Raw genomic sequence first — 23,414 nt, forward strand, 5'->3', positions numbered from 1 at the left:
CTCAGATTTCTTGTCTAATAAAATGAGGATTAAAGGAGCTAGTGCATGTGAAGGCTTTAGCACATGAAAGCACTCAATAGTACTATAATAGCTCATAGACGAGAATTAATATTTGTTGTGCAACACCAAAATTTGATAGACTGAAGTATTTATATGATTTTGTTTTATATAGACCAAACTTAGAAGATTTTGTATTAGAGTCTAATTAGAGACTTAGGAGCGTCTATTAAATTTGCACCACTGCAGATGATGCAAATGCCCTTTTGCTAGCACACTGTTGGGCATTTCTCTGGACTGGAACGGCATCTGAGGTGCACATGGTATGCACACACGTGCCGTGCACACTGCACACAGCACAGTGTATTATGCTTCCTGTCCTTGAATTCAGTCCAGGTGTTCTTAGTGTTTCAGGCATGGTTCATTTGGCAAAGATCAGGGTGAAGTGATGTTGTCGGGTAGGTATTTTTAAAATAAAATAACATGTTACATTTAGAGTCTATCCAGTTAGCATAATCCTGAGGTAATATCAACACCTTTCCCATACAAGCAGTGATTTGAAACTCAACTCTACAGTGCCAGTGTACAAGTCTGTATGGGTTGTTTTTTTTTTTTTTTTTTGGGAGGCGGGGGTTGGTATGTAAATAAGTAAGCCTGTTTATTGTCCAAAGGAAAAGAGCCAGGATAAAGTGAAAGGTGGAAATGTCAGAGAGGGGAAGGTAATCGATAGGGAGAGACAGGTGATGGGACAGAAGAATTCCACTGGACTTGGCAATTAAAGATACCTGTAAGAGTGAAGATCTGGTTAAGGCAGATAAGGATGTGAGATGCCAAAACGCAGTAGAGATGATGCTAACTGTGATTCTGGCAGACGAGGCTGCAGAGACCTCTGGAGATGAGAATGTGAAGGGCTTTGTAGCCCATGAAAGGAAGTTCTGGACACTTCCTGGGGGAGATCAGAGCTCAAGAGCTTCCTTCCAGCTCAGAGACTGAACTTACTGAAGTATCTCAGGCACTTGGCAAATTATCTGGCATGCAACAGGAGTTCAGAAATGTTTGCTAAATTGAATAATGTCTTCTTCCTTCTAAACAATAAGAAATAAGACAAGATTTTATCAGGTGCTTTGTTTTTTGTATTAACATGTCCAAGTAATTTTCTTTTCTTTTTTTTTTTAATTGGAATAAGGCACCTTTATTTAGTCTTTAAGACACTAAGTCAGACTTTTTCACAAGATATTTTTTGAGTAGCTGCCATGTACCAGCCTCTAATAAAAAATGGGAATGGTGAACAAAATAGTTCCACGTTCTCACTCCCGGGATGACCCCTTTGTCCAGTAAATGTGATCTTTGAACAGGACATTCCCTTTTGTTATGTTTTTGTCAGAGATCTCTCTCTCTCTCTCTCTCTCTCTCTCTCTCTCTCTCTCTCTCTCTCTCTCTCTCTATTTGCTCCTTCTCCTACCTGTGCCCACCCTCCATAGTCTTACACAGGCTCTATAGAGATAGTCTGTGTAATTACACAGACCAAACTTCTAACCCCCACATATGCTCATTTCAAAAAAATCTTTTAATTATGTGCTTTCAAGTTACAGTTTATATACTCTCTGGAGTGAAAGATTCCAGCCTTGGCTCCATATTGACACTGAGCTAACCAATACAATTTAACATTTGCTTTGTCTTTAAAGTTAGGAAAAGACCATTTGACAGACTTCATTCTACCTCAAATACTTTCTATATGGATAAAAAGTGAATTAAAAAATATATAAAGTACATATGTTCTCTTTACCATCTTGAAAACTGGGAAATTATTTCATCCCCATTGTTTGTTTGAGCTCATATTCAAGTCTGTATAGTTTTGAAAAATACTGAAGCTTAGTAGTTAGATTTAAACATCTTATCCAATATATATAGAAGTTGTGCCAATGTAAATGTAATCCTTCCAGCAGAGTACTTGTACACAGGGTCTCCAAGCTTCACATTTATTTATTTACTATTTATGTATGTGTTTGGCTACCATGAGTCATGGCACATGAGCTCTTCCTTGCATCATGCAGGATCTTTCGTTGTGGCACATGGACTCTAGCGGTGACGTGGGCTCAGTGGTCAAGGTGCGTCAGTTCCAGAGCTCACAGGCTTCAGTAGTTGTGGTACACAGGCTCCCTAGTGGTGGCGCATGAGCTCCGGAGCCCAAAGGCTCAATAGATGGGGTGTGCAGGCTTAGTTGCTCCCCGGAATATGGGATCTTAGTTCCCTGACCAGGGATTGAACCTGCATCCCCTGGCTTGTTAGGTAGATTCTTAACCACTGGACCATCAGGGAAGTCCCAAGTGGTGGACACACCTGTTAAATTGCTGTGATAGGTAAGAATGGGGGTCATAGACATTGCCCAGCTGAGCAAGATGACATCAGATAGTATCACACCTGCCAATCAAAAATAATCTACCTGATGAAATTACTTAGAACATTTTAGAACTGTAGTGAAGGGGTTAAGAACACAGCCTCTGAAGCCATTCTGTCTAGTTTCTAGTTCTTTTACTTCTTGTGTGTGACCTGTGCCTTAATTCTTCATCTGCAAAGCACGGATAATAATCGTACCCATGTCAAAGGAAAGTTGCATGAATTAAAGGAGTGAATATGGTTTTGCAGTTCCTAACATGAATGCAAGGAGATCCAACCAGTCCATTCTAAAGGAGATCAGTCCTGGGTGTTCCTTGGAAGGACTGATGCTAAAGCTGAAACTCCAATACTTTGGCCACCTCATGCGAAGAATTGACTCATTGGAAAAGACTCTGATGCTGGGAGGGATTGGGGGCAGGAGGAGAAGGGGACGACAGAGGATGAGATGGCTGGATGGCATCACTGACTCGATGGACGTGAGTCTGAGTGAACTCCAGGAGTTGGTGATGGACTGGGAGGCCTGGTGTGCTGCGACTCATGGGGCTGCAAAGAGTCGGACACAACTAAGCGACTGAACTGATCTGGACTGACTGAACATGAATGCATTTTGGGACTTTGAATTTTTCACATTTTAGACAATAATATGATTCATTGGTTCACAGATAACATGTATCCCCAGAAATATTCTGGGCAGTACCCCATAATTAAACATATTTCTATTTCTGTAGCAAAATATAATTATAGCTACACAAATTGGATAAATATTATAAATAATCTTCTGCTTATTCAGGTCGGATTTTGTTGCCAAATAAATTAGGTTAAAAAAAACTTAGAAAATATATATATATACACTTCTCCATCCATCATTTACAAACATTTATCTGTAGTTCATGTGTGTGTGTGTCTGTATGATGCCCAGCACATGCTGTCACTTGTTAATTATCACTGTTACCATTTAAAATATTTAGTTGATAGACTGATGAGTTTTTTTTTAATGAAGTTTAAATACTCTTTTTCTTTCTTATCCACATTTCTTATCCACATTTTAGAAACTGTATCCTCATTGCATGACTTAGACTTGACCCAGCAGGAATGCCCTGTTCTGTTCCTGCTGACACCTAAGAAGAGTGTTTGGCCCCAAATGGTTGGCTGTCTTCTGAGTTAGCATGGACTGAAGCCAGAGATTTGTAGAGATCAAATTGTAGTTAAATTCTAGTGGTTTCCTTGGAAAGGTCAGATTGCTCTGTCATCATCAGTTTTAAAGACTATTAGTTGTGTGTATATATATATATATTCTTCCTATTTTCATGTTTGGAAAATGTATCAGAAAAATAAGACTTTTGAATAGTTCTTTCTATTTATTTCAGTGCTTTCTGCTTCTGAATGATAGCCTTCCTAATCTCCCTAACCTTTAAGTACATTTATAAATTTAAGTACAGTTGACCCTTGAACAAATGCAGGGGGTTAGAGATGCCCACTTCCCCCACCCTACCCCCTCTAAGCGGTGGAAGATCTGTGTTTGGCTATTTCTACCTCAAAACAAAGGACTTGATGTTTCCAAGGGCAGGAAGATGAAACAATTTGGGTAGAATCAGGACTCAAACCCACTTCTTCCAATTCCATACACTGTGATCTCTAATGAACACAAACTTTCCCCCACACTTGAGTTAATGTAAAGAACTGTAAAATGAAAATATTTACTGAAAAAAAAATCCACATACAAGTGAATCTGTACGATTCAAACATATATTGTTCAAAGATCGACTGTGTATGTATAAATTAAAACCAATATAAATAAAAATAGTTTAAAGAGTAAGTTGGACTTGGGCTTCCCAGGTGGCACTAGTGATAAAGAACCCAACTGGCAATGCAGGAGACATAAGTGATGTGGGTTCAATCCCTAGATTGGGAAGATCCACTGGAGGAGGAAATGGCAACCCACTCCAGTATTCTTGTGTGGAGAATTCCATGGACAGAGGAGCCTTGTGGGTTGCAGTCCATAGGGTCGCAAAGAGTCGGACACGACCGAAGCGACTTAACACACAACACAAAGAGAGAGTAAATATATATCAGACCTCTAAAGAGGGCATGACTTTAAACTTAGAAACAATAGATGTTCTCAAAGGAAAAGTTTGATAAATGGGACCACATGATGACATCCTGTTGTTGTTACTGGAAAAGAGGGACATTTGTCCATGTTGGTTAGTCATGTTTCATCCTTGGCTAATGCTGTTGGTTTGTGTTCTTCACCCATTTCTGTGTTGGGTCTCTTAGAGGATCCTTACTGAGTTAAGTAAACTGATACAAATACCCTCCTCTGTCATTTTCTGCAATTATTTTCCCAATCTTCCTGCTTCATCATTTTTAAAACAATTTTTGAGATCCCCTCCATCAAATTTTCCATTGTTTGTTGTTGTTGTTCAGTTGCTAAGTTGTGTCTGACTCTTTGCAACCTCATGGACAGCAGCATGCCAGGGTCCCCTGTCCTTCACTGTCTCCCAGAGTTTGCTCAGATTCATGTCCAGAGTCAGTGATGCTATCTAACCATCTCTTCCTCTGTTGCCCCCTTTCTCCTTTTGCCTTCAGTCTTTCCCAGCATCAGGGTCTTTTCCAGTGAGTCTGCTCTTGGCTTCATCACATTGTTATCTTAAGGCAAATTTCTAGGTATAGAATTTCCAGATTGCCTTTGAACTGGAGAGTGAATTTGATGCAGTTTGAATGATAATGACAGTAAGGCAAATTTCTAGGTATAGAATTCCTAGATTGCCATTGAACTGGAGAGTGAATTTGATGCAGTTTGAATGATAATGACAGCCCTTTAAAAACATTTTTATGGACATTCCCCAAAAGGAAGACGACAAATGTAAATATGCAGGACCTATTTTCTTAAAATATCACTTTTAACATTTAAATTATATCCTCACATAAGCTTTTCATTTTTTCCTGTGGAATATAAAACAGTTACATCATTAGATGCTTCTAATGTAAGGGTCTGTTGCTCTCGCCACAGCAAACTCTTTACTTGTGGAGAGTGTTTCTGGTGGTGGACCATGAGTCCACCAAGCTCCTTGCCTGCCTGCCCTTCCTTACTAATTAGTAACTCAACAAGAAGAGGTAAGTGGAAATGCTTTTTTATGAGCTTGAGGGTGAAGATGTTGGGAAAAGTCCAGCAATGAAGTCAGGGTCTTATCTGTGGATTTTGATTGTCCATTTGATTTCTGTCACCAGTTTTAGTGACTAACTTAGCGCCTGCTATTGGCTGCTTTTCTAACCTGCTATTCTGGACTCTCCTGTAAGGACATTTCTTCTATAAATTGTTGAGATGCTTCCAGTTTTTATTTTGCAGATAGCAGAGGAGAAGCCTGATCACGTGTGCAGTCACTCAGGAACTCAGGAACTTGAGATGAATATCCATTCCTGACCCAGTTTATGTTGTTTACTGAAGGAAAATCAGTGCTTCCCGGGCAGCTTTTTCACACTTAGCTTACTGTCTCACTGCAGACTGTGATGCTTGCCTTCTCTTCCAGCATATTCAAACCCCACATCTGTACTGTCCAATACCATAGTAGTAATCACATGTAGTTTTTTAGTTAAATAAAACAAATTCAGTCCTTTGGTCACAGGAGTCACATTTCAGATGCTCAGTGCCCATAGGTGGCTGGTAGCTACCACACTGAAGAGGCAGGTATGCCGCATGGCTGTCACTACAGGAAACTCTGTTGAACAGTGCTCCACACCCTCCGTGATCCTCAGGCAACCTTTGCCACATAACAAAGAAAAAATTATTTACATCTTTGTGCTTGTGTTTAGTCATTCAGTCTTTACCAGTTTTAAAAACCTGGAAATTTCTCAGCATCCTTTATCTTTCCTTATATTTCAGAGGAAGCATAGTTCATCCTTTTCAAAGTGATCCTTTCCCTCTTAGGGTGATTCCAGTCTGAGGTTCTGAACTGGGGATTGGACCTCACTTCCTCCTCTGGAACCCACCCCTCTAGCCTTGCCTTATTCAGATTTTTCCTATTGATGCTGCCGCCTTCCACCATACCTGGTGTTCACAACGGCCACAACCCCTTTCCCTCCTTCTCTTTCTAAATATAGCCTGTATACCTCATCTCCAGTCTCCCCTACTTATTCCTCCGCCCTGACAGCCTAGATCCCACCCGTCATCTCTGGTGGATGGCTCCCTAAGCTCCCGCGGCATTGGTTATCAACTGCCCTGATTGCTGAACCCAAGCTGCCTTGTCACGGTTACCCTCTTCCTCCACATCAGGGAAGAATTCTATAGCAAGGCCAGCACTTCCTTTTGATTTTCTTTCCCCTTTACTTGTGTGACACGTCCTCTTCGGGCTCCTCTCCAGGTTCATTATCCTGCCTCCTCCACAGGCCCGCCTTGCATCACCACTCGGGCTGTGTGTGTCAGCGCAGCTCTGTTCCCCTTCTGCTTCCCTGCCCTTTCCTGTAACTGACTCCAGTTATTACTCAGGTTCTGGGAGCTCCCAAATGATCGTCCCTACATTCGATCCTCTCTCTGAACTCCAGATCAAAGGGCACAGTGTTCACTGGGCACTTCTGCTAGGGCTATCCTGCCTCTGTCTCAACAGTAAACCCTCTGGCTCTCAGTAAAAGTTCTTAGCTGCTAGGCGTGTTTGCTCTCCAGAGTTTCTCATATATGACAAATCGCAGTTGACTTTTTAAAAAAATTTTACTTATTTTGGTTGCACTGGGACTTCGTTGCTGCACACGGGCTTTCTCTAGTGGTGGTGCACAGGATTCTCATTGCGGTGGCTCCTCTCATTGCAGAGTTCAGATTCTCGAGTGCAGACTCAGTAGTTGCGGAGAACGGGCTTGGTTACTCCACAGCAAGTGGAATCTTCCCAGACCAGGGATTGAACCCATGTCCCCTACACTGGCAGGCAGATTCTTAGCCACTATGCCACCAGGGAAGTCCAGGAGTTGACTCCTGAACAATATAGGGGTTAAGGGTGCTGACTGTCCACACAGTTGAAAGTTGGCATATGACTTTACTGTTGGCCCTCCATCTCTGTGTTTCCACATCCAAGGATTCAACCAACCTCAGATTGTGTAGTACATATTTATTGCAAAAAATCCTTGTATAAGTGGACCCATGCAGTTCCAGCCCTCATCGTTAGGGTTGACCATGCCCGCGGCCACACTCCCACATGTTTTTCTCTCTCCTTCATCTGTTTGTCTTACTTGGGCCCTTTTATCACTGTGGTAGTTTTTCTGGCCACCCCTTCTTCACCAATCCTGACCTTCCACACCCCCCTCCTGTTTTTAGGTCAGGTTCTTTTTCTTTGTTCTAGAAGATTTTTTCTGTGTCCTGATACTTACACTCTATTTTCTTCACTCATTTGTTGCCAGATAAGTTTCCCCAAATCCATTTAAAGAAAAATACACGTAAACTACATTTCTATACAAACATATGCATGATAATTACCAATTTAAATTTTGAATAAGTATTTCTATAGTTCAAAAATCAAAAAGGACCAAAGGCCTGCAGTGAAGAACTTTGCTCCCACTCCTCCGTTTATCTTCTTAGATCCTAGTTTTCTGACACATTAGCCATGGAGGTGCTTTATACTTGATTTAAGAAAAATTTTCATGTGTATAAAGCACATATTATACATGGGTGTACATAAATTATTTTCCCTTCTGTACACAAACTGTAGCATAAAAAGTCTGCTCTTCTGCATTACTCTTCACTTTGTATTTGCTGCTAATGAACATATCTCAGAGATCTTTCGTAATGATCGCCTCACTCTTTTGTACAGTTGGATAGAATTCCTTCATGAATGCACCAGACATAACCTATGCCCTCATGATGGACTTTTAAGTCATTCTCCATCTTTGCTATTCCTAACATGGCTGCCAAGAATAACACTTTCGTAAGTCATTCCGGTCTTATGCAGGTATAGTGAGAGTCTGTTGCTGGACTGTTCATTTACTGTTGTCAGAACAGCCAGTTCCTGCCTATTGTATTACTTCCCATGTACCGGGTTACAGTTGGCTCAGCCCATTCCTCCTCCTCTGCCCAAATGCCTTCCAGGACTCCCAGCGCGCAGTAAATGAGTCTGCTCTGTCAGGGGCAAGGAGAAGCAGGCAGCTCGATACACACTAGCAAACAGTGGATGCACCTGGCACTGTTTCCTGCCGGACTCGGGCTTTTGGCTACACTGGTTTACTTGCTGTGTCCCTAACATAGCTCATGCATTTCTGTCCCCTTCTTTGCACAGAGCACCTTCCCTCTGCTCTCCTTAGGCCTCTGCAGGTCACTGGCATCTTTTGAGACTGAACTCACACACCACCATGTTTGTGAAGCCTCCTTGATTCCTACAGCCTTCTGCTAAAAAGAATTTGGGCTTCCACTGGGTATTTTCATAGGGCGTCTCTTTTTCTACTCTGGATTACTACTTTACGATGTCTATGCAGTTCTCCTAGTGTAGATACTAGTTAGTAATGCCTCAAACATAAGGATGTTGACTTGTTTTGATTTCTCATCCCACAAAAGTCTCCTAGCATGGTTATCTTGTATATACAAATGAATGAAAAAGAGCAAAATTGATTCTGTTCTTGTCTGACAAGAGGGGTTGGGGGAATAAGTACTTTTTATGTCGAAATCACTCCCACCGCTGTGCACTCTGGTTTTTTGTTATTATTGTTAAGTTAAAAATACCTTCTCCTCCCTCCTAGGAATACCTTTAAGAGCCTAGAGCCATGAAGTCGTATATCCTCAGTGATTAAGCCTGTGACCTTCTGGGAAGAGAGGGTGCTATTCCATTCTGTGTTTATTCTGTGACCAGCTAAAAGCACTGGCAGGACCAAAAACATGGTCTGTTTTATAGCACATTCAGACCTTAATATGTGACTGCAGCAGGTCTCTATTTTTATTATGAGATTGACTGCTTTTCTAAAATTTCAATTTTAATTTACAAAAAAATTGAATAAGCATTATGAATGGAATCTAGTCTCATCACTGCAGGTGCAGCAAACCACTATATGCATCTGAGAAGCAGTGGATCTAGAACACCCTGCACTGTGACTGGGATGTCACCGCGGTATAGCCACCCTCTGGTGATGCTTTCTCTTTTCTCTTTTAGGTTTTTGAAGAACCCTCCCTTAGCCTTTTTGCTCTGGAACACTGTGAGGGGAGAGAGTTACATCTAGAAGAGGCTGTGAACTCTGTTCTGAACAAGGACCTGCACTTCTACACCCAATCCGTGTGGGTGAAAAGTGGACTGTAAGTATGGGGCGAGGGCCTGGCCTGCTTCAGTCACGGTGGCAGGTCAGCATTGCACAGGTGCTTTCTGTTCCCCGCTGCCTCTGTTACTTGGTGTGATGGTACTCTCACTTCTTTTCTGTCTCCGTGTAATAATCGTAGTTTCTCTCAAATAAGAGAAGACTGTGGACTGTGTCCAGTATGCAGTAGCAGACAGTGGTCTGGGAGGACTGCCATGTGTGTGTTCAGAGCATGAGTCCTAGAGTGGGTGGACCCGGTGACTGTAACAATTTGAGCCCTCTTTCCTTTTGGAAGGAACCTAATTGAATCAGTGACCTTGACTAGGTAAGAGACCATTACGGGCTTAAGACAAGTGACTAAAACTGATAGGGCTTTTCGGTGTTTTGATTTGATGTCTTGTTTATGCTAGAGCTGTTTTGTTCTAGGGCACTTACTTTCGTGCTCGGTGTCCTGGCTGAGCCAGCCTGCCTTCCAGTGTCGCTGCTTATGCGGGATGTTGGGCAGGGTGGGTGCAGGTCATATGGGGCCTGCACTTTTACAGTCTGGGAAGATGAGTCCAAGAAAAGAAATGAAAAATGACGGGTACATAAATTAGGCATGAACTTGCATATTTATTCAGGACAGAAATGGTAAGTGGCCTGAAAGTGAGGGGCCCTGAAGTTGAAGCTCTCACGCTTCCTAGAAAACCTGCATCTCAGGCCATTTCTGAGCGTGCCTGTCAGCCTAGCCTGCCCCTCCTCCTGCACCTGTGGTGTTCTGGTACCAAAGTCATCCAAAAGAACACATTGCTCTCTGTAATTAATATAAGGATGCCGTTTGTGTGTCTTATGACTTTGAAACTGTGTGACAATCAACTCTCCTTGTTAAATTGTCTGGGGATGATGAAAGAGAAAGCCGAGACTAGAAACTGATTTAAAATGAAGTTTAACACTTACATGGTTCTGGATTCTTTGTGAGAGAATCGGTATATGGGATAGAAGAGTAAAGGCTGTCTGAGGGTTTTCCTAGGCTACAAATGGCTCCCAGAATACCACTGCATGCACAACTAGATGCCCTCAGTGACAGGTTTTGTTTTGTTCTGTTTAATCTGCGGTGGTAATGGGGGCAAGCTTCAATGCTTTTCAGTTGTGAAATTCATTAGATTAATATATAAGGAGGTCAAGTTTATTAGAACCTATCTCGGTTTTATAATTGAGACTTCCCTGCCTGTCTAAAGAGTCTGCAGACCAGGAGAGGCAGCCCAGCCTCCCCATGGCCATACCGTCCTGACGGTGCACCAGTCTGACGGTGTAGGCTGTGTTAGCAGGAAGGGGTGGAGGGAAGGTCGTCTGTCTCGCTCATCCATGCATAATTTGGCCAAGCCTGATCTCGGCTGTGGAGAGCTGCGGCTTTGTCTGAACAAGCCACCTCATCTTCACACGTCCTTTCTGAAAGCAGTGTGTACCATGACCTGGGGTCCTGCTGAGAAGTGCAGTTTCTCTTGGCCGTCCCAGCTTATTTTCCATAACTATATGTCCAGCTTGATAACCACCTCAAACCAGGCTTGGCAAACCTCTACAGCAAGGGGCCAGGTGGTCTTTTCAGTCTGTTGGCCGGCCTGCCTCTGTCACCTAACACCATGGTGCAGAAGCAGCCGAGGCCAATGCAGAAAGGAATGGGCATGACTGTGTGCAGTGGCGTAGGCCTCCAGGCTCCAGACATACTCCGCAAAGCCCTAGACACTCTGCCCAGCTGGAAGGCCCTTGGGATCCTGAGAAGTATTTGCAAAAGGAGCGAGTCTGAAGAGTTCAGATGGGATTTCTGTGGACAATTTTAAGTAGTCCTCGTGGGAGACGTTGTGGGAGGAGGTGTGTCTGCAGAGGTTGCTAGAATCACGCAGAGAGGCTCTGAAGGACGTGGGACAGCAAGCCTAAGAGCGGGAGAGGAAGCCGGTATTTTTTAACTGGGTAGTTAGGGAGGGATTATCATCTATGTCTGAATCTTAGAATGTTAGGGGGAAAAGCCTGGTATTATCCAAATAACACAGAATTCTAGAGCTGGAGGGGACTTTGTTTTGAAAGGAAGACAACCAGGTTCCTGCTGATCTTCTGAGCCACAGTCCAGTGCACTTTCTCCTCATCCTCTTTGGTTTTCCCACTGAAATGCACATTTGCAACTCCCCTGATGGTCCAGTGGCCAGGATTCTGCACTCCCAATGCAGGGGATCCAGGTTCAATCCATGGTTGGCGAACTGGATCCCACGTGCTGCAACTGAGAGTTGCATGCCACAACTAAATAGCCCACATGCCGCAACTAAGACCGGGCACTCCCAAATAAAATCAGTAAATGAAAATAAACATGAAAACACCCAACATTTTTTCTCTTAATAACAATCTACAAACCTAGAAGTTGTAACAAATAAACCCTATATGGTAGAGTAAGAGGTATTTTTGATAGAGATTGCTTTGTTTTAAGCATCCCATTTTTTTCTTTCCTGTTCTCATATAGGTGGATAGCTTATGAAGGACCCAATTTCTTAGGAAGACAAATCCTACTCGAGCCTAATGAGATCCCAAATTGGAGAGCATTCAGTGGATGGAAAACCATTGGTTCCCTCCGTCCTGTGAAGCAGGTACAGAGAAAAGAACTGTATGATCTAATAATACAGCTCAGTTTCCTAGTAGAAATTTCATAAACCACAGCATCTGAACAGTGGACCATTTAATTTAGTTTGCCATTTATGTTACAAGAGGATCCCATTAGATGGGATCATAAAACTAAATCATAAAATTGTACCTAAGGTCAGTGTTGGGTTTTAGCTTTGAGTCTTAAGTCTGATTGACCTTGTTGTCTTTTCATGGGAAAATAAGTATCCTAAGCTCTGTAGCAAACAATGGAAAAAAATCAACTCTGAGAGTGCACTAGTTTCACCTCCTAAGCATTTGGCTCCCCCAACCCCGCTTATATAATACTCAGGATGGATCCTGGCAATTTAATGAACGTAGTATTTATTGCACACCTACTGCTTGTCAGTCTTTTATGCAGAAACTTCCCACTGTTCTCTGGGTTCAGTCTCATCTCTTCAGCATGGCCTGTGTGATCTGGCTCCCCCTGGCTTCTCCAGCCTCGTCTGTCTCCCCCTCACACGCTGGCTCCGTGCCGTGCACCAGCACAGAGTGCTTTCCCACACTTATAGGCTCTGTCTATAAGTTTCTTCCTTCATTCTTTGCCTGGCTAGTTCTTTGTCCTCCTTTAAGTTCATCTGAAGTGTCAGGCCCTCCAGGAAGTCTGTTACTCTCTCTCTGAATCTAAATGACACCCTTAAAGACCTGGTTGTTTCTACAAGACGCTGCCTGAGGTGTGTAATGACGTGTTTGTTGGATTGGGTACTTTCTAGCTCTACAAGCCCCACGAAGGGCTTCTCACTCTGCACTTCCGCCTGTCACAATGTCTGGCACATTGTAGGCACTCAGGGACTATTTTTTCAGTGAAGGAATGAATGTATAAATGGATAAGTTGAATGTCTGTTACTATGCAAAAAATAATTACAGAAGATATATAAGGGTAGACATGATTTAGGCCTTACTGGAGCTTACATTTTCGTTGGGAAAACATGCCCAACTCAAAGCAGTCATATAAAATGCAAAATGGAGAGGGACCAAGGTAGAGGACTAGAAAGACCCTGAGCTCACCTCCTCTCACAGGCACACCTAAGTCACAACTGTCTGCAGAACAACCATGGATGAAAAAGAGGGACCCACCAGAAAAGATCCTCTACCACTAAAGATATGAAAAAAGGAGCCACTAGGAGTAGGACAAACAGATTTGCAGTATAATCAGATCACATCTCCTGGGTGGGTGACCCAATAATTGGAGAATAGTTCGTCCAAAGGAGTGAGAGTCGGAGCCCCGCGCTGGGCACCCTAGCTTGGGGACACTGCAGTGGGAAGAGGATCCCCCATAGCATTTGGGCAGAAGAACTGAGGAGACATTTTTCCAAAAAGGAAATGCAGATGGCCAACAGGCACATAAACAAATGCTCAGCATCACTAGTCATCAGAGAAATACAAATTAAAAGCCATTATGGGGTATCACCTCCCACCTGTCAGAATGCTGTTTATCAAAAAGAATGCAAAAGAGAAATGTTTTTTTGGATAGATAATGGATAGACACACACGTGTGTCTACACACGAGCATGCACGTATGTGCACACCATGCTCATTCCCACCACTGTAGTTCTCTTGGTTCAGATCCTAGCTCTGCCACTCAGAAGCAGTGTGACTTTGAGTGACTTCACTTCTTGGCATCTCAGATTTGTCACTGGTGAAACAGTGATCCCATTGCTTACCCCTCAGTATCATCATGCGGGTTAAATCACCGTGAGGATTGACACAACATCTGGCTCATGTTGCTGTGCTAACACCTTTATTATGAAAGGTTTTTATTCCCAATGTCCTTGGAGAGAACCAGAGATGCCCGGCCGAGGGATACTAAGCATCAGTGCACTTCCCTGGCACAGTGTGTGGTACAGATCTTCCTGCATTGCATCTTGCTTATTCCTCAGTCCTGTCACACAGGATGATAGGCAACTGCCCTGAACACCCGTGGGGGAAAAGCACGGCAGAAGTGGGATTTCAGTTTAGTTTATATATTAGTAGTAACACTTGATCCCATGTTGTTAGAAACTCTGGAAGCCCAGTTGGATGCCGAGAATATTTCCCTCACTTTTGAAAGGGGGTCCCTTGCTGGGAAGGATGTCCCTGGCTGTTATTTAAGATAGCTAGCACAGTAGCCTCTGATTCTACATAGAAGTTTTTTTTAATAACATTGTTACTCTTCTTGAATTGTGTATTAGGAAATTATCCTTAAACATTTAATTCAAAATAATACTTTAATATTTTCCATTTGTTTATTTAGGCCACAGCTTTGAAAACCAGCAGAGGAATTCTAGGTACCTATAACAGTACTGAGTCTTTCGTCCACTCACTCACCAAGCCCGACCCTGCTTAGCTGACAAGATCAGGTGCATTCAGGGTAGTTTGGCCATAGATGGATGTATTATGGGTCATAATTCCTCTTTTTGGTAGGCCTGTTGGCACTGCTTTGGCTTATATTATTTAGAAATTCAGGAATCATCAAAATGTGATCCTCTGAGGTTGGAAATTAGGGCTTCAGCAAGGCACTTACAATGCATATCAGTGCTTTCATGTATAATCACAGAGAAGTCAGACTACAAGTGCATAATAAGGGTGATTATTACCTTCAGTTCAGTCGCTCACTTGTGTCCGACTCTTTGCAACCCCATGAATTGCAGCACGCCAGGCCTCCCTGTCCATCACCAGCTCCCGGAGTTCACCCAGACTCATGTGCATCGAGTCGGTGATGCCATCCAGCCATCTCATCCTCTGTCGTCCCCTTCTCCTCCTGCACCCAATCCCTCCCAGCATCAGAGTCTTTTCCAGTGAGTCAGCTCTTCACATGAAGTGGCCAAAGCATTGGAGTTTCAGCCTCAGCATCAGTCCTTCCAAAGAACACCCAGGACTGGTCTCCTTTAGGATGGACTGGTTGGATCTCCTTGTAGTCCAAGGGACTCGCAAGAGTCTTCTCCAACATCACAATTCAAAAGCATCAATTCTTCGGGGCTCAGCTTTCTTCACAGTCCAACTCTCACATCCATACATGAACACTGGAAAAACCAAAGCCTTGACTAGACAGACCTTTGTTGGCAAAGTAATATCTCTGCTTTTGAATATGCCATCTAGGTTGGTCATAACTTTCCTTCCAAGGAGTAAGCATCTTTTAATTTCATGGCTGCAGTCACCATCTGCAGTGATTTTGGAGCCCAGAAAAATAAAATCTGACACTTACTTGAGCTAATTGATTAAAAACTGTGATGTTTGGTCTTAACATAAGTGGAACTGTCCTTTGTGAAGGTCACACCTGTTTTCTTACATGTACAAGGTAAGGAAACTGTTGTAAAGAATGTAGTGAAGCCTCCAGAATTAATAACTCCAGGAGATTTATAGAATTATATGATTCAGACTTACAAATTACAGGAATTTAAATATCTTACTGTGAATACAGAAATAGTGGTTTGAAACAGTTAAAACACTTTACCAAGTAAGACATCTTTTTCATCTGCTTTACACTACCAGATTTAAAAAACTGTCCTTTTATTTGCTTATTTAAGTGCCCAGAATGTTTATTTCCATAGGAAGGCTAAACATGACACCAATTTACCAAACTTCAACTAGCCTCACACTGATCCATCTTAAACTTCAAAATAGAATATTCATCGGTGGGCTTACCATAATGCCTTGTTGCACTTCCCTAGCTCTTACCTTTCTCAGCTTGAAAAGTGCTTCTTTATTCAGTAACAGATCATGTGTTACTGGTATTTGACAAGGTTCTAAGTGGGATGCCAACATCTGATCCAAGACAGGCATATTGAGTGTCCTATATTACTACATTAAGACTGGAGGCCTGAGTCCTGGGGCTGAGAGTATAGTTTCTGTAGTGCTTCAGTCAGGTGCTTTGTTCTTTTATCATCCTATTCCACTGCCAACTTTGGAATCGGTCTTTTATTCCCCATGTCTCAGAGTAATGCAGAGTAATGAGTGCATCTCTGCACAGGCCTTAGAGCATCAGGGTGAATAGGGAGGGTTTTGGCACAGGCAAACCTGGTTTTTCCATATCTGTGTTACCCTTATTTGTAAGAATGCAGGTCATAATTATACTTTCTTTCTGTTTTTCCTGTGGTGGTTTTTTGACCATACCCTGTCAACATGCAGGATCTTAGTTCCCCAATCTGTGCCCCCTGCAGTGGAACTGTGGAGTCTTAACCACTGGAGCACCAGGGAAGTCCCTTGTATTCTCTTAAAGGGTTGTTCTGGTCATTAATTCTGATAGCATTTAGGACTAAGTCTCAATAAATAGTAACTGTGATCCTTAGAGGCAAGTCCTAGACTTAGTATCTTATTTGAAAACTTTCTATATATTCCAGGCCCAAGAGATGAAATTTTTTGTTACCCAATTTTTGAGTACACAGTGACCACCTATATGCAAGGTCTCTTTCCTTGAAATATCAAGGTCAATTTCAACAAAGTATAAATAGAAACAAAAAAATTACTAGAGGGCCCTCAGCCACCTGGGCTTTTCACAACCTCCCATAGCAGTCATTTGGCACTTAATCATAGCACAAGCCAGCGTGTCTTATTATTGTACCTTGCCTGCTCAATTGTTATTCCATCCATGGAGGTAGTACCTTGCCCTTATTCTTACTCCCCAGCCTTCCCCAGACCCACAAGGACATAGTAGTTACTACATGAACCTCATTAAGTCCCTAATTCTGCATCTGCCCCTTGTCATAGCGGAATATGAATGAATGAAACTATTACCTTTCACCCTCCCAAGAGTGTATTTCAGAAAAGACAATAGAGACTGTACAAGTGAAGGTATGTGCTCAGTGGTCTAAGGGTTTTTTAATGGAAAATTTGAAACAGATATAAATAAATAAGCTAAATTCTGTTTCCTCTCACATGTTTCCTTCAAGTTTTCCTTGGAAAGGGCTGATTTCCAGATTCAAAAGATATTTTTCTAACTGGCTTTGCCCCTCCTGCCACAGCCCTCAGTGTACATCAGAATAAGGAACCGAGCCCAGGACGGGTACCTGACAGTCACGGGAAATGTGGCCGACAGCAGGGCAACCTCTGTGTGCATCTCTCCCTACAGCGGGAAGAATACGCAGATCTGGCACTACTGTCGAGGACTCTTTAAATCCAAGGTAACCAGCCCCACCGATCGTATAGCTTGCTTGTCAGCCCCACCGATCGTATAGCTTGCTTGTTGATCTTCGGTCTTTTAGAAACCAGAATCTTCCCAAATCAAATGGCATGATACAATTAATGCAACTTCCTATGAAGAGTTTGCTGCATGATTATAAAAGCATTGACATATATTACTGAAGCACTGAAGTGAAATGGCCTTCCAAACTAGACTTTCTATAGCCAAAAATTCTGTTTTAAAGTAAAAAGACTAATATATACTAAATGGTTTTTTTTAAAACTAGTGATAAAATCATCACACCCAAATGGATGGTGTGCTTTTCTGAGATGCTTCTTAAGCTCTGTGGCCCAGATCAATTTAGCTGTCTTTGTGATTCCAAACACGTTGAATTGAACCTTTCTCATCTTCAAAACAGGCTTCCCTGGTAGCTCAGCTGGGAAGGAATCTGCCTGCAATGCAGGAAATGTAGGTTCAATCCTTGGGTTGGGAGAATCCCGTGGAGGAGGGCATGGCAACCCACTCCAGTATTCTTGCCCATGGACAGAATCCCCATGGACAGAGGAGCCTGGCAGGCTACAGTGCGTGGGGTTAAAAAGAGCTGGACACGACTGAGAAACTAAGCACATCTTTGAAACAGATAATGAAGGAAGAAGAAAGCTGCTGCTTTTGGAGGAAGTTTAGAAAATAAAATTCAGGTTTCTTTGTTTTTCTGCACCCTTTCTATTATGTTTGATGGTATGGGGAATAAGACACCAGTTTTATTATATCACCAGTAGATTATCAACCTTTTTCTCATGCTTCAACAGAAATGAAAAGCACTTAAACGTAATTATTGTCTGGGTATCCAGCACATCACCCAATGTTTTTATAAGAAAAACAAGCTCGACCTTATATATTTAAGCTAACACTAACTCAACATTTAATCCTAATTCAACAAATCTTTATTTAACCATCTGTTGTCAGATCTGGATGTTCTTTTAAAAACAAATACCTCAGGCTTCCCTGGTGGCTCAATCCAGTCCACCTGCAATGCAAAAGTGAAAGTCACTCAGTCGTGTCCAACTCTTTGCAACCCCATGGACTATACACATACAGTCCATGGAATTTTCCAGGCCAGAATACTGGAGTGGGTAACCTTTCCCTTCTCCAGGGGATCTTCCCAACCCAGGAATCGAACCCAGATCTCCCGCATTGCAGGTAGATTCTTCACCAGCTGAGCCACAAGGAAAGCCTAAGAATAAAGCCCAAGATCCAGGGGATCTTCCCACCCCAGGTTCAATTCCTGGGTCAGGAAGATGCCCTGGAGAAGAAAAGGCAACCCATTCCAGTATTCTTGCCTGGGAAATCCCGTGGACAGAGGATCCTAGTGGGCTACAGACAGGTGGGATTGCAAGAGTTGAACACGACTTAGTGACTGAACCACCACCACACTGAGACTTACATGGTTTCTAAAATGATATGTGATTTTCTGATACTCATCTGTACCATGGAAAATTATGATTCCTTCCAACCACAGCAGTTTGAGGTTCAAGGGATCACAGGAAAAAAAAAAAAAGTACCTCTAGTTCAGTAGGTTTATTTCCATACTATCGCCTTCCCTCAGCCATAACAACTTAAAAAATTGACTGAGATTATAATTTTAGAATTAGGTTCAGGTCTTGTTTTCTTTTTAGATGGGCTTGTCTGATTCACTCACATGAAAGAAAAAAGGCTCAGTCCAGCTGATTTTAGCAATGTAGTACTGCCAATGTATTTCTTGACCTTTCAGGCCAGTGACACATGTCTCGATGTCATCGGTGGTCGAGACACACCTGGAGCTAAAGTCGCCCTCTGGACCGAACATGGGCAGTTCAGGCAGAAGTGGAGACTGAACAGAAATGGAACCATCAGCTCCTACCTCAGTGATCAACTGGTCCTTGATGTTAAAGGTAGGCCTATGACAAAAGCCAGTGTGTTGTGTCCTTGGATATTCATTTTGAATTCCAAACCTCCACCTCCTCCTGGGTAAAAGAAGCCCTTATGTATAAGGGAAATATTAAGTCATTTTTAATTATACTTGAAAAAGCTGATATGCCATTTTAACAAACAACAAGCAAAACAATTAGCTATAGGTGGATCAAAAGCCTAAGGACCAAGCTTATGAAGGTTCTTATCAGTAGAGTGGTAAAATTTTCATTTGCTATGTGATCTTTGAGAACATTTCGAAATGTGAAGCATCACCAACCGTAACATGTCATCTGGTCCCTAAAGAAACATCTCTGACTTTCTGTTCTGAATTGTGTGGTTCTTAAAATTTATAGTAGGTATCATTTAAACTCACTTTTGAATTCAACAAGGTCAGGGTGAATATTATTCAGTGCTGTTGCTCTAATTGGGTTAGTCACAGCCACTCTTGGTGTAGAAACAAAAATGCAGTGTGACACTGAGCCAGAGCGTGCTCAGAGCACTGTGTTCTTAAGAATCCCATTGTTAGGGCACATCATTTATACATCTATATATTATACTGCTTAGCCTTTCAATCACTCCTGTGAGGTCTGGTTTGAGGTGAACAGATACACCTGTTTAACCTCAGTTTCCCATTTCAGACCATCGCTTTTATAAAGACATATGAATCTACCCCACCAGCAAGTGGGCTGAACGAAAGCCTTCTGACAGTTGTGAAATCGTTAAGCACCTGTGTGAATAAATTAATCTTTCCTTTTGGAATTGCTGTTTTAGGAGGAAATTATTATGACAAAACTCACGTAATTGTAAACCAGCCCCTGGAGGGAGAAGAAACACAGAAATGGGACATTGAAATATTGTGAGAGAGTCCGCAGTGTCCCTGGGAGAGCATGGAGGGAGGAGGGCCCTCATGCCCTGTGGAAACGACCTGCCCATCCTAGGCTCTGGGACCACTGAGTGGAATGGGCTTCTCCCCCAAACGTGAAGACTGTTGCTCTTCACCATGGAAGAGCTCAAAATATGCTTGCCAGCTAGTAGGCGTTCCTGTGAAGAATGCATTATGATGTCTGTGGAAGGTTCTACTCCCGCTTGATCTCCAGCTTCGGTGAGCAGGTTTTTTGAAGTCTGTTTTCTCTTTCTACCAAACACAAATCCTATTCCCGATAGTTACAGGACACTGCTGATGCTATCACCCTCTATTAGCTATTAACAACTAAGTGTGTGGTTGAGTGCCAGGCACAGGGAAGCGAAGTCCGACAGGTCAAGTCATACTTTTAAGAAGATGAATACTTTTTTCACAATATCTGAAAACATATTTAATAAAGCTTACTGTTAAGCTACTGTATTAGATATGCATTAAGAGTTCTCTCTTGAAGCTTTTATATGAAGTACCATAAGTGTTCACCTCAGCAAGTACAGGAGTGTTTTCTGTTGCTATTCTTTGCCTGATCCTTTAAACTAAAAATGCACAAATAGCCGGTGGCTGTCCCTTCTCTCTCGGATGACAACGCTAACCAGGGGTCACTCCTATCCTGGTGCTGACCCCCCCTGATCTACCCTCAAGTGTTTATAAGGAAGGACTCTGTCACCTACGTATAATAAATTTTCCTTTGCCTAAAGTAAAGGGAAATTTTAAGGTAAAACCAAGTAGTATTTCAGCCTTGACTATACCATTTTCCTTTACAAACTGTGACAAGAAACTCAGTTTTTCACTTCCATTTTAAATAGCTTTCATTCGAACAAAATCAGGTAGGATATTGTCTTGGACTTAGTCTCAAGTAAGCATTACCACCGTCACTATAGAATTCTCAAGCATTTTTCCCTCCTAAGTTGGTTTTAAACTTACACTGAGATAACTGTTCTCTTCATCCCCAACTTTTGCCAGTAAAGCGGAAAAATGTCTGCTCTATTTTTCTATAGAAAGATTAAATTTTCCAGTGATATTTTTAAAAATATCAATCTATATGCACTTTAGAATGTAAAGTAACAGTGAACTGTTTAAACTCAAAGACCCACTATTTTGACTATTTTTTATAGAGACTTGGTCTTTCCATGTAAATATTATTGGGGATTTTTTTTCCTTCAATCTCAGGCTCTTTCGTAATCTTTCAAACAACACCTGTAAAACACCCTTGCCCATAGATATGAGTGCCTCTTATTAAATGCGGCAGTATTATTTAATGAAATTTGTTTTAGGGTAACTTTATTTTAATGGGGGGGGGGGCTTGTGTATACACAAAGGTATGGTATGTATATTTTCACTGTAAAAAACCAAGTTAAAAAATTTTCATGTTAATTGTTGTTTAAAATTTTTCTAGAGCCAGTGAGGCTCTTTAAAGAAGTTATTTCTTCCAAAGAACACCAGGTAATGACAGTTAAATTTACATTTATTGGAGCTGTGCCTTTTCTACCACACTGGATTAAATAAACTGGTCGAAATATGGCTTTTGTCACTTTCTGGGACATTGAGTAACTTGCTGTTCTTCTATGTACATCTGTTAGTACATATGGCCAACTGATCACCTGTAAGAGGTAGATCTCATTTTATTAAACACACAGGTAAGGAAAGGTACATTCATCGTGTCCTTGGTTCAAAGCAACAGGAGTCCCCAGCACACAAATCTCTGCAGAATCAAGTGTCCAGAATTTTACATATAAAAATTACTATTAAAGCAGCAAAGCCACTAGACTACTTGGATTAAACATTCTGTCCAGAGGGATAATACCAGGTTTTGCTTTTCCTCATCTGTAGTCAGCTTCAGGTCCTTGACAGAAATAGCTGAACTGTTCCAAATTTGCTTTAGTGCATCCATATATGATAGAGGAAAGCGAAGTCCATAAGACTGAAAAAAGATAAACCAGTCATTTAAGTGGCATTTTCCATAATTCTCAATGCATCATTACTGAGATCCTTCATAAGAATGAAACTTGTTACAGGTAAGCTATTTATAAAAACTACAAACGATAATTAGATAACTTATAAAAGTCAATGATTCCCTTGTGAGAACTCACGAAAGGCCTATTAGTCATTTGGGGCTTCCCTGGCAGTCCAGTGGTTAAGACTCCACCTTCCAATGCAGGGGGCACGGGTCTGATCCTATAGGCTGTCGGGTGTGGCCCCAATTTTTTTTTTTTTAATTGCAGAGAAACAGCCCCTACTTGCCAAATCAAAATACATTAGAATTAAAGTCTTAAATATTAGTCATTTGAAATGCTTCATATTTGTTACTTTACACCTCCCCTACAAGGCCACAGGTCCCATGCCAGTCTTTTAAAGTGGGTACAGGTGTTTATATATTACAGAAATGTCTGACTTAACATTTCACAAATTGACAGCTTTACAGGGATAGTTAAGCCCACACTGCAATCACAGAAAAGCCCATTACCCATACATCAAAGGTAATAGAGTCCTCCCATCAAGCACCAAACCAGAGCAAAAACATGCATTTTGGGTTGGAACAAACCTCTGTTTCCTCATTTCCCATCATGTGTGTGTCTCTCCTGTTCCTTAAGGAATGATAGACGTAAACCATCTCCCCTCGAGTTTCATCCTTCAAAAGAACAAAAAAAGCTCTCAGCAACAAGCTACTGCCCACTGGGGTGCTAGGAGGCTTTTCCAGTAGTATAGGGCAACACCAAGAAAAATCTCAATGCCTCAGTGCTTAAGTGAAATTTATTGAATACTAAAGAATCTTTCTGGCAAAAAGTTGAGATGTAAACATGTAGATACATAAATACAAGTTATAATGACTTTTTTAAATAGTTGTCGTAGATTACTATCTGTATGTAGCAAATAAGCACTTGTAAGTCATTTTTTAAAAAGATAATAGCCCCTTCAGAAACTTTAATGAAAAAACCATTTCTATTTCAACTTACCAATGAAACATTCAGGTTACTTCATTTAACCATACCAGCAACTCTTTGTGCATCATAAAAATTTAATATTTCTAGGTATACATAAATTTTCAATTTATGAACACCACAGAGTAAATATTAATTCTAAATACCAGCCATATGATCTATAAAAACCTTCCTTCTACTTAGAGTAGGCTTC

At 41.7% G+C, this 23,414-nt stretch overlaps 2 protein-coding genes across 7 annotated transcripts in view; one reads left to right on the plus strand and one right to left on the minus strand.

Annotated features, from left to right (window-relative positions):
* Positions 1 to 21,803, plus strand: part of CRYBG3 (crystallin beta-gamma domain containing 3) — a 126,198-nt gene extending 104,395 nt beyond the window's left edge. Inside the window, exons 18-22 of the mRNA XM_061437318.1 lie at positions 9,513 to 9,652; positions 12,140 to 12,263; positions 17,256 to 17,414; positions 19,185 to 19,344; positions 20,135 to 21,803. Coding sequence (XP_061293302.1) covers positions 9,513 to 9,652; positions 12,140 to 12,263; positions 17,256 to 17,414; positions 19,185 to 19,344; positions 20,135 to 20,223 — 672 coding nt within the window. The 3' untranslated portion in view covers positions 20,224 to 21,803. The remainder of the gene's footprint in view (positions 1 to 9,512; positions 9,653 to 12,139; positions 12,264 to 17,255; positions 17,415 to 19,184; positions 19,345 to 20,134) is intronic.
* Positions 17,412 to 23,414, minus strand: part of RIOX2 (ribosomal oxygenase 2) — a 37,562-nt gene continuing 31,559 nt past the window's right edge. For 5 of the 6 annotated variants that reach the window (XM_061437703.1, XM_061437876.1, XM_061437788.1 and 2 more), the window contains one exon: positions 21,730 to 22,911. In XM_061437703.1, the coding sequence (XP_061293687.1) occupies positions 22,777 to 22,911 (135 nt within the window). In that variant the 3' untranslated portion in view covers positions 21,730 to 22,776. Of the gene's footprint in view, positions 18,441 to 19,313; positions 19,433 to 21,729; positions 22,912 to 23,414 lie in introns of those variants that run through there. The other variant, XR_009740492.1, reaches the window with a different exon arrangement.

This window comes from Bos javanicus, chromosome 1 (genome assembly GCF_032452875.1).
Source record: "Bos javanicus breed banteng chromosome 1, ARS-OSU_banteng_1.0, whole genome shotgun sequence".
In the NCBI taxonomy this organism is placed as follows: domain Eukaryota; kingdom Metazoa; phylum Chordata; class Mammalia; order Artiodactyla; family Bovidae; genus Bos; species Bos javanicus.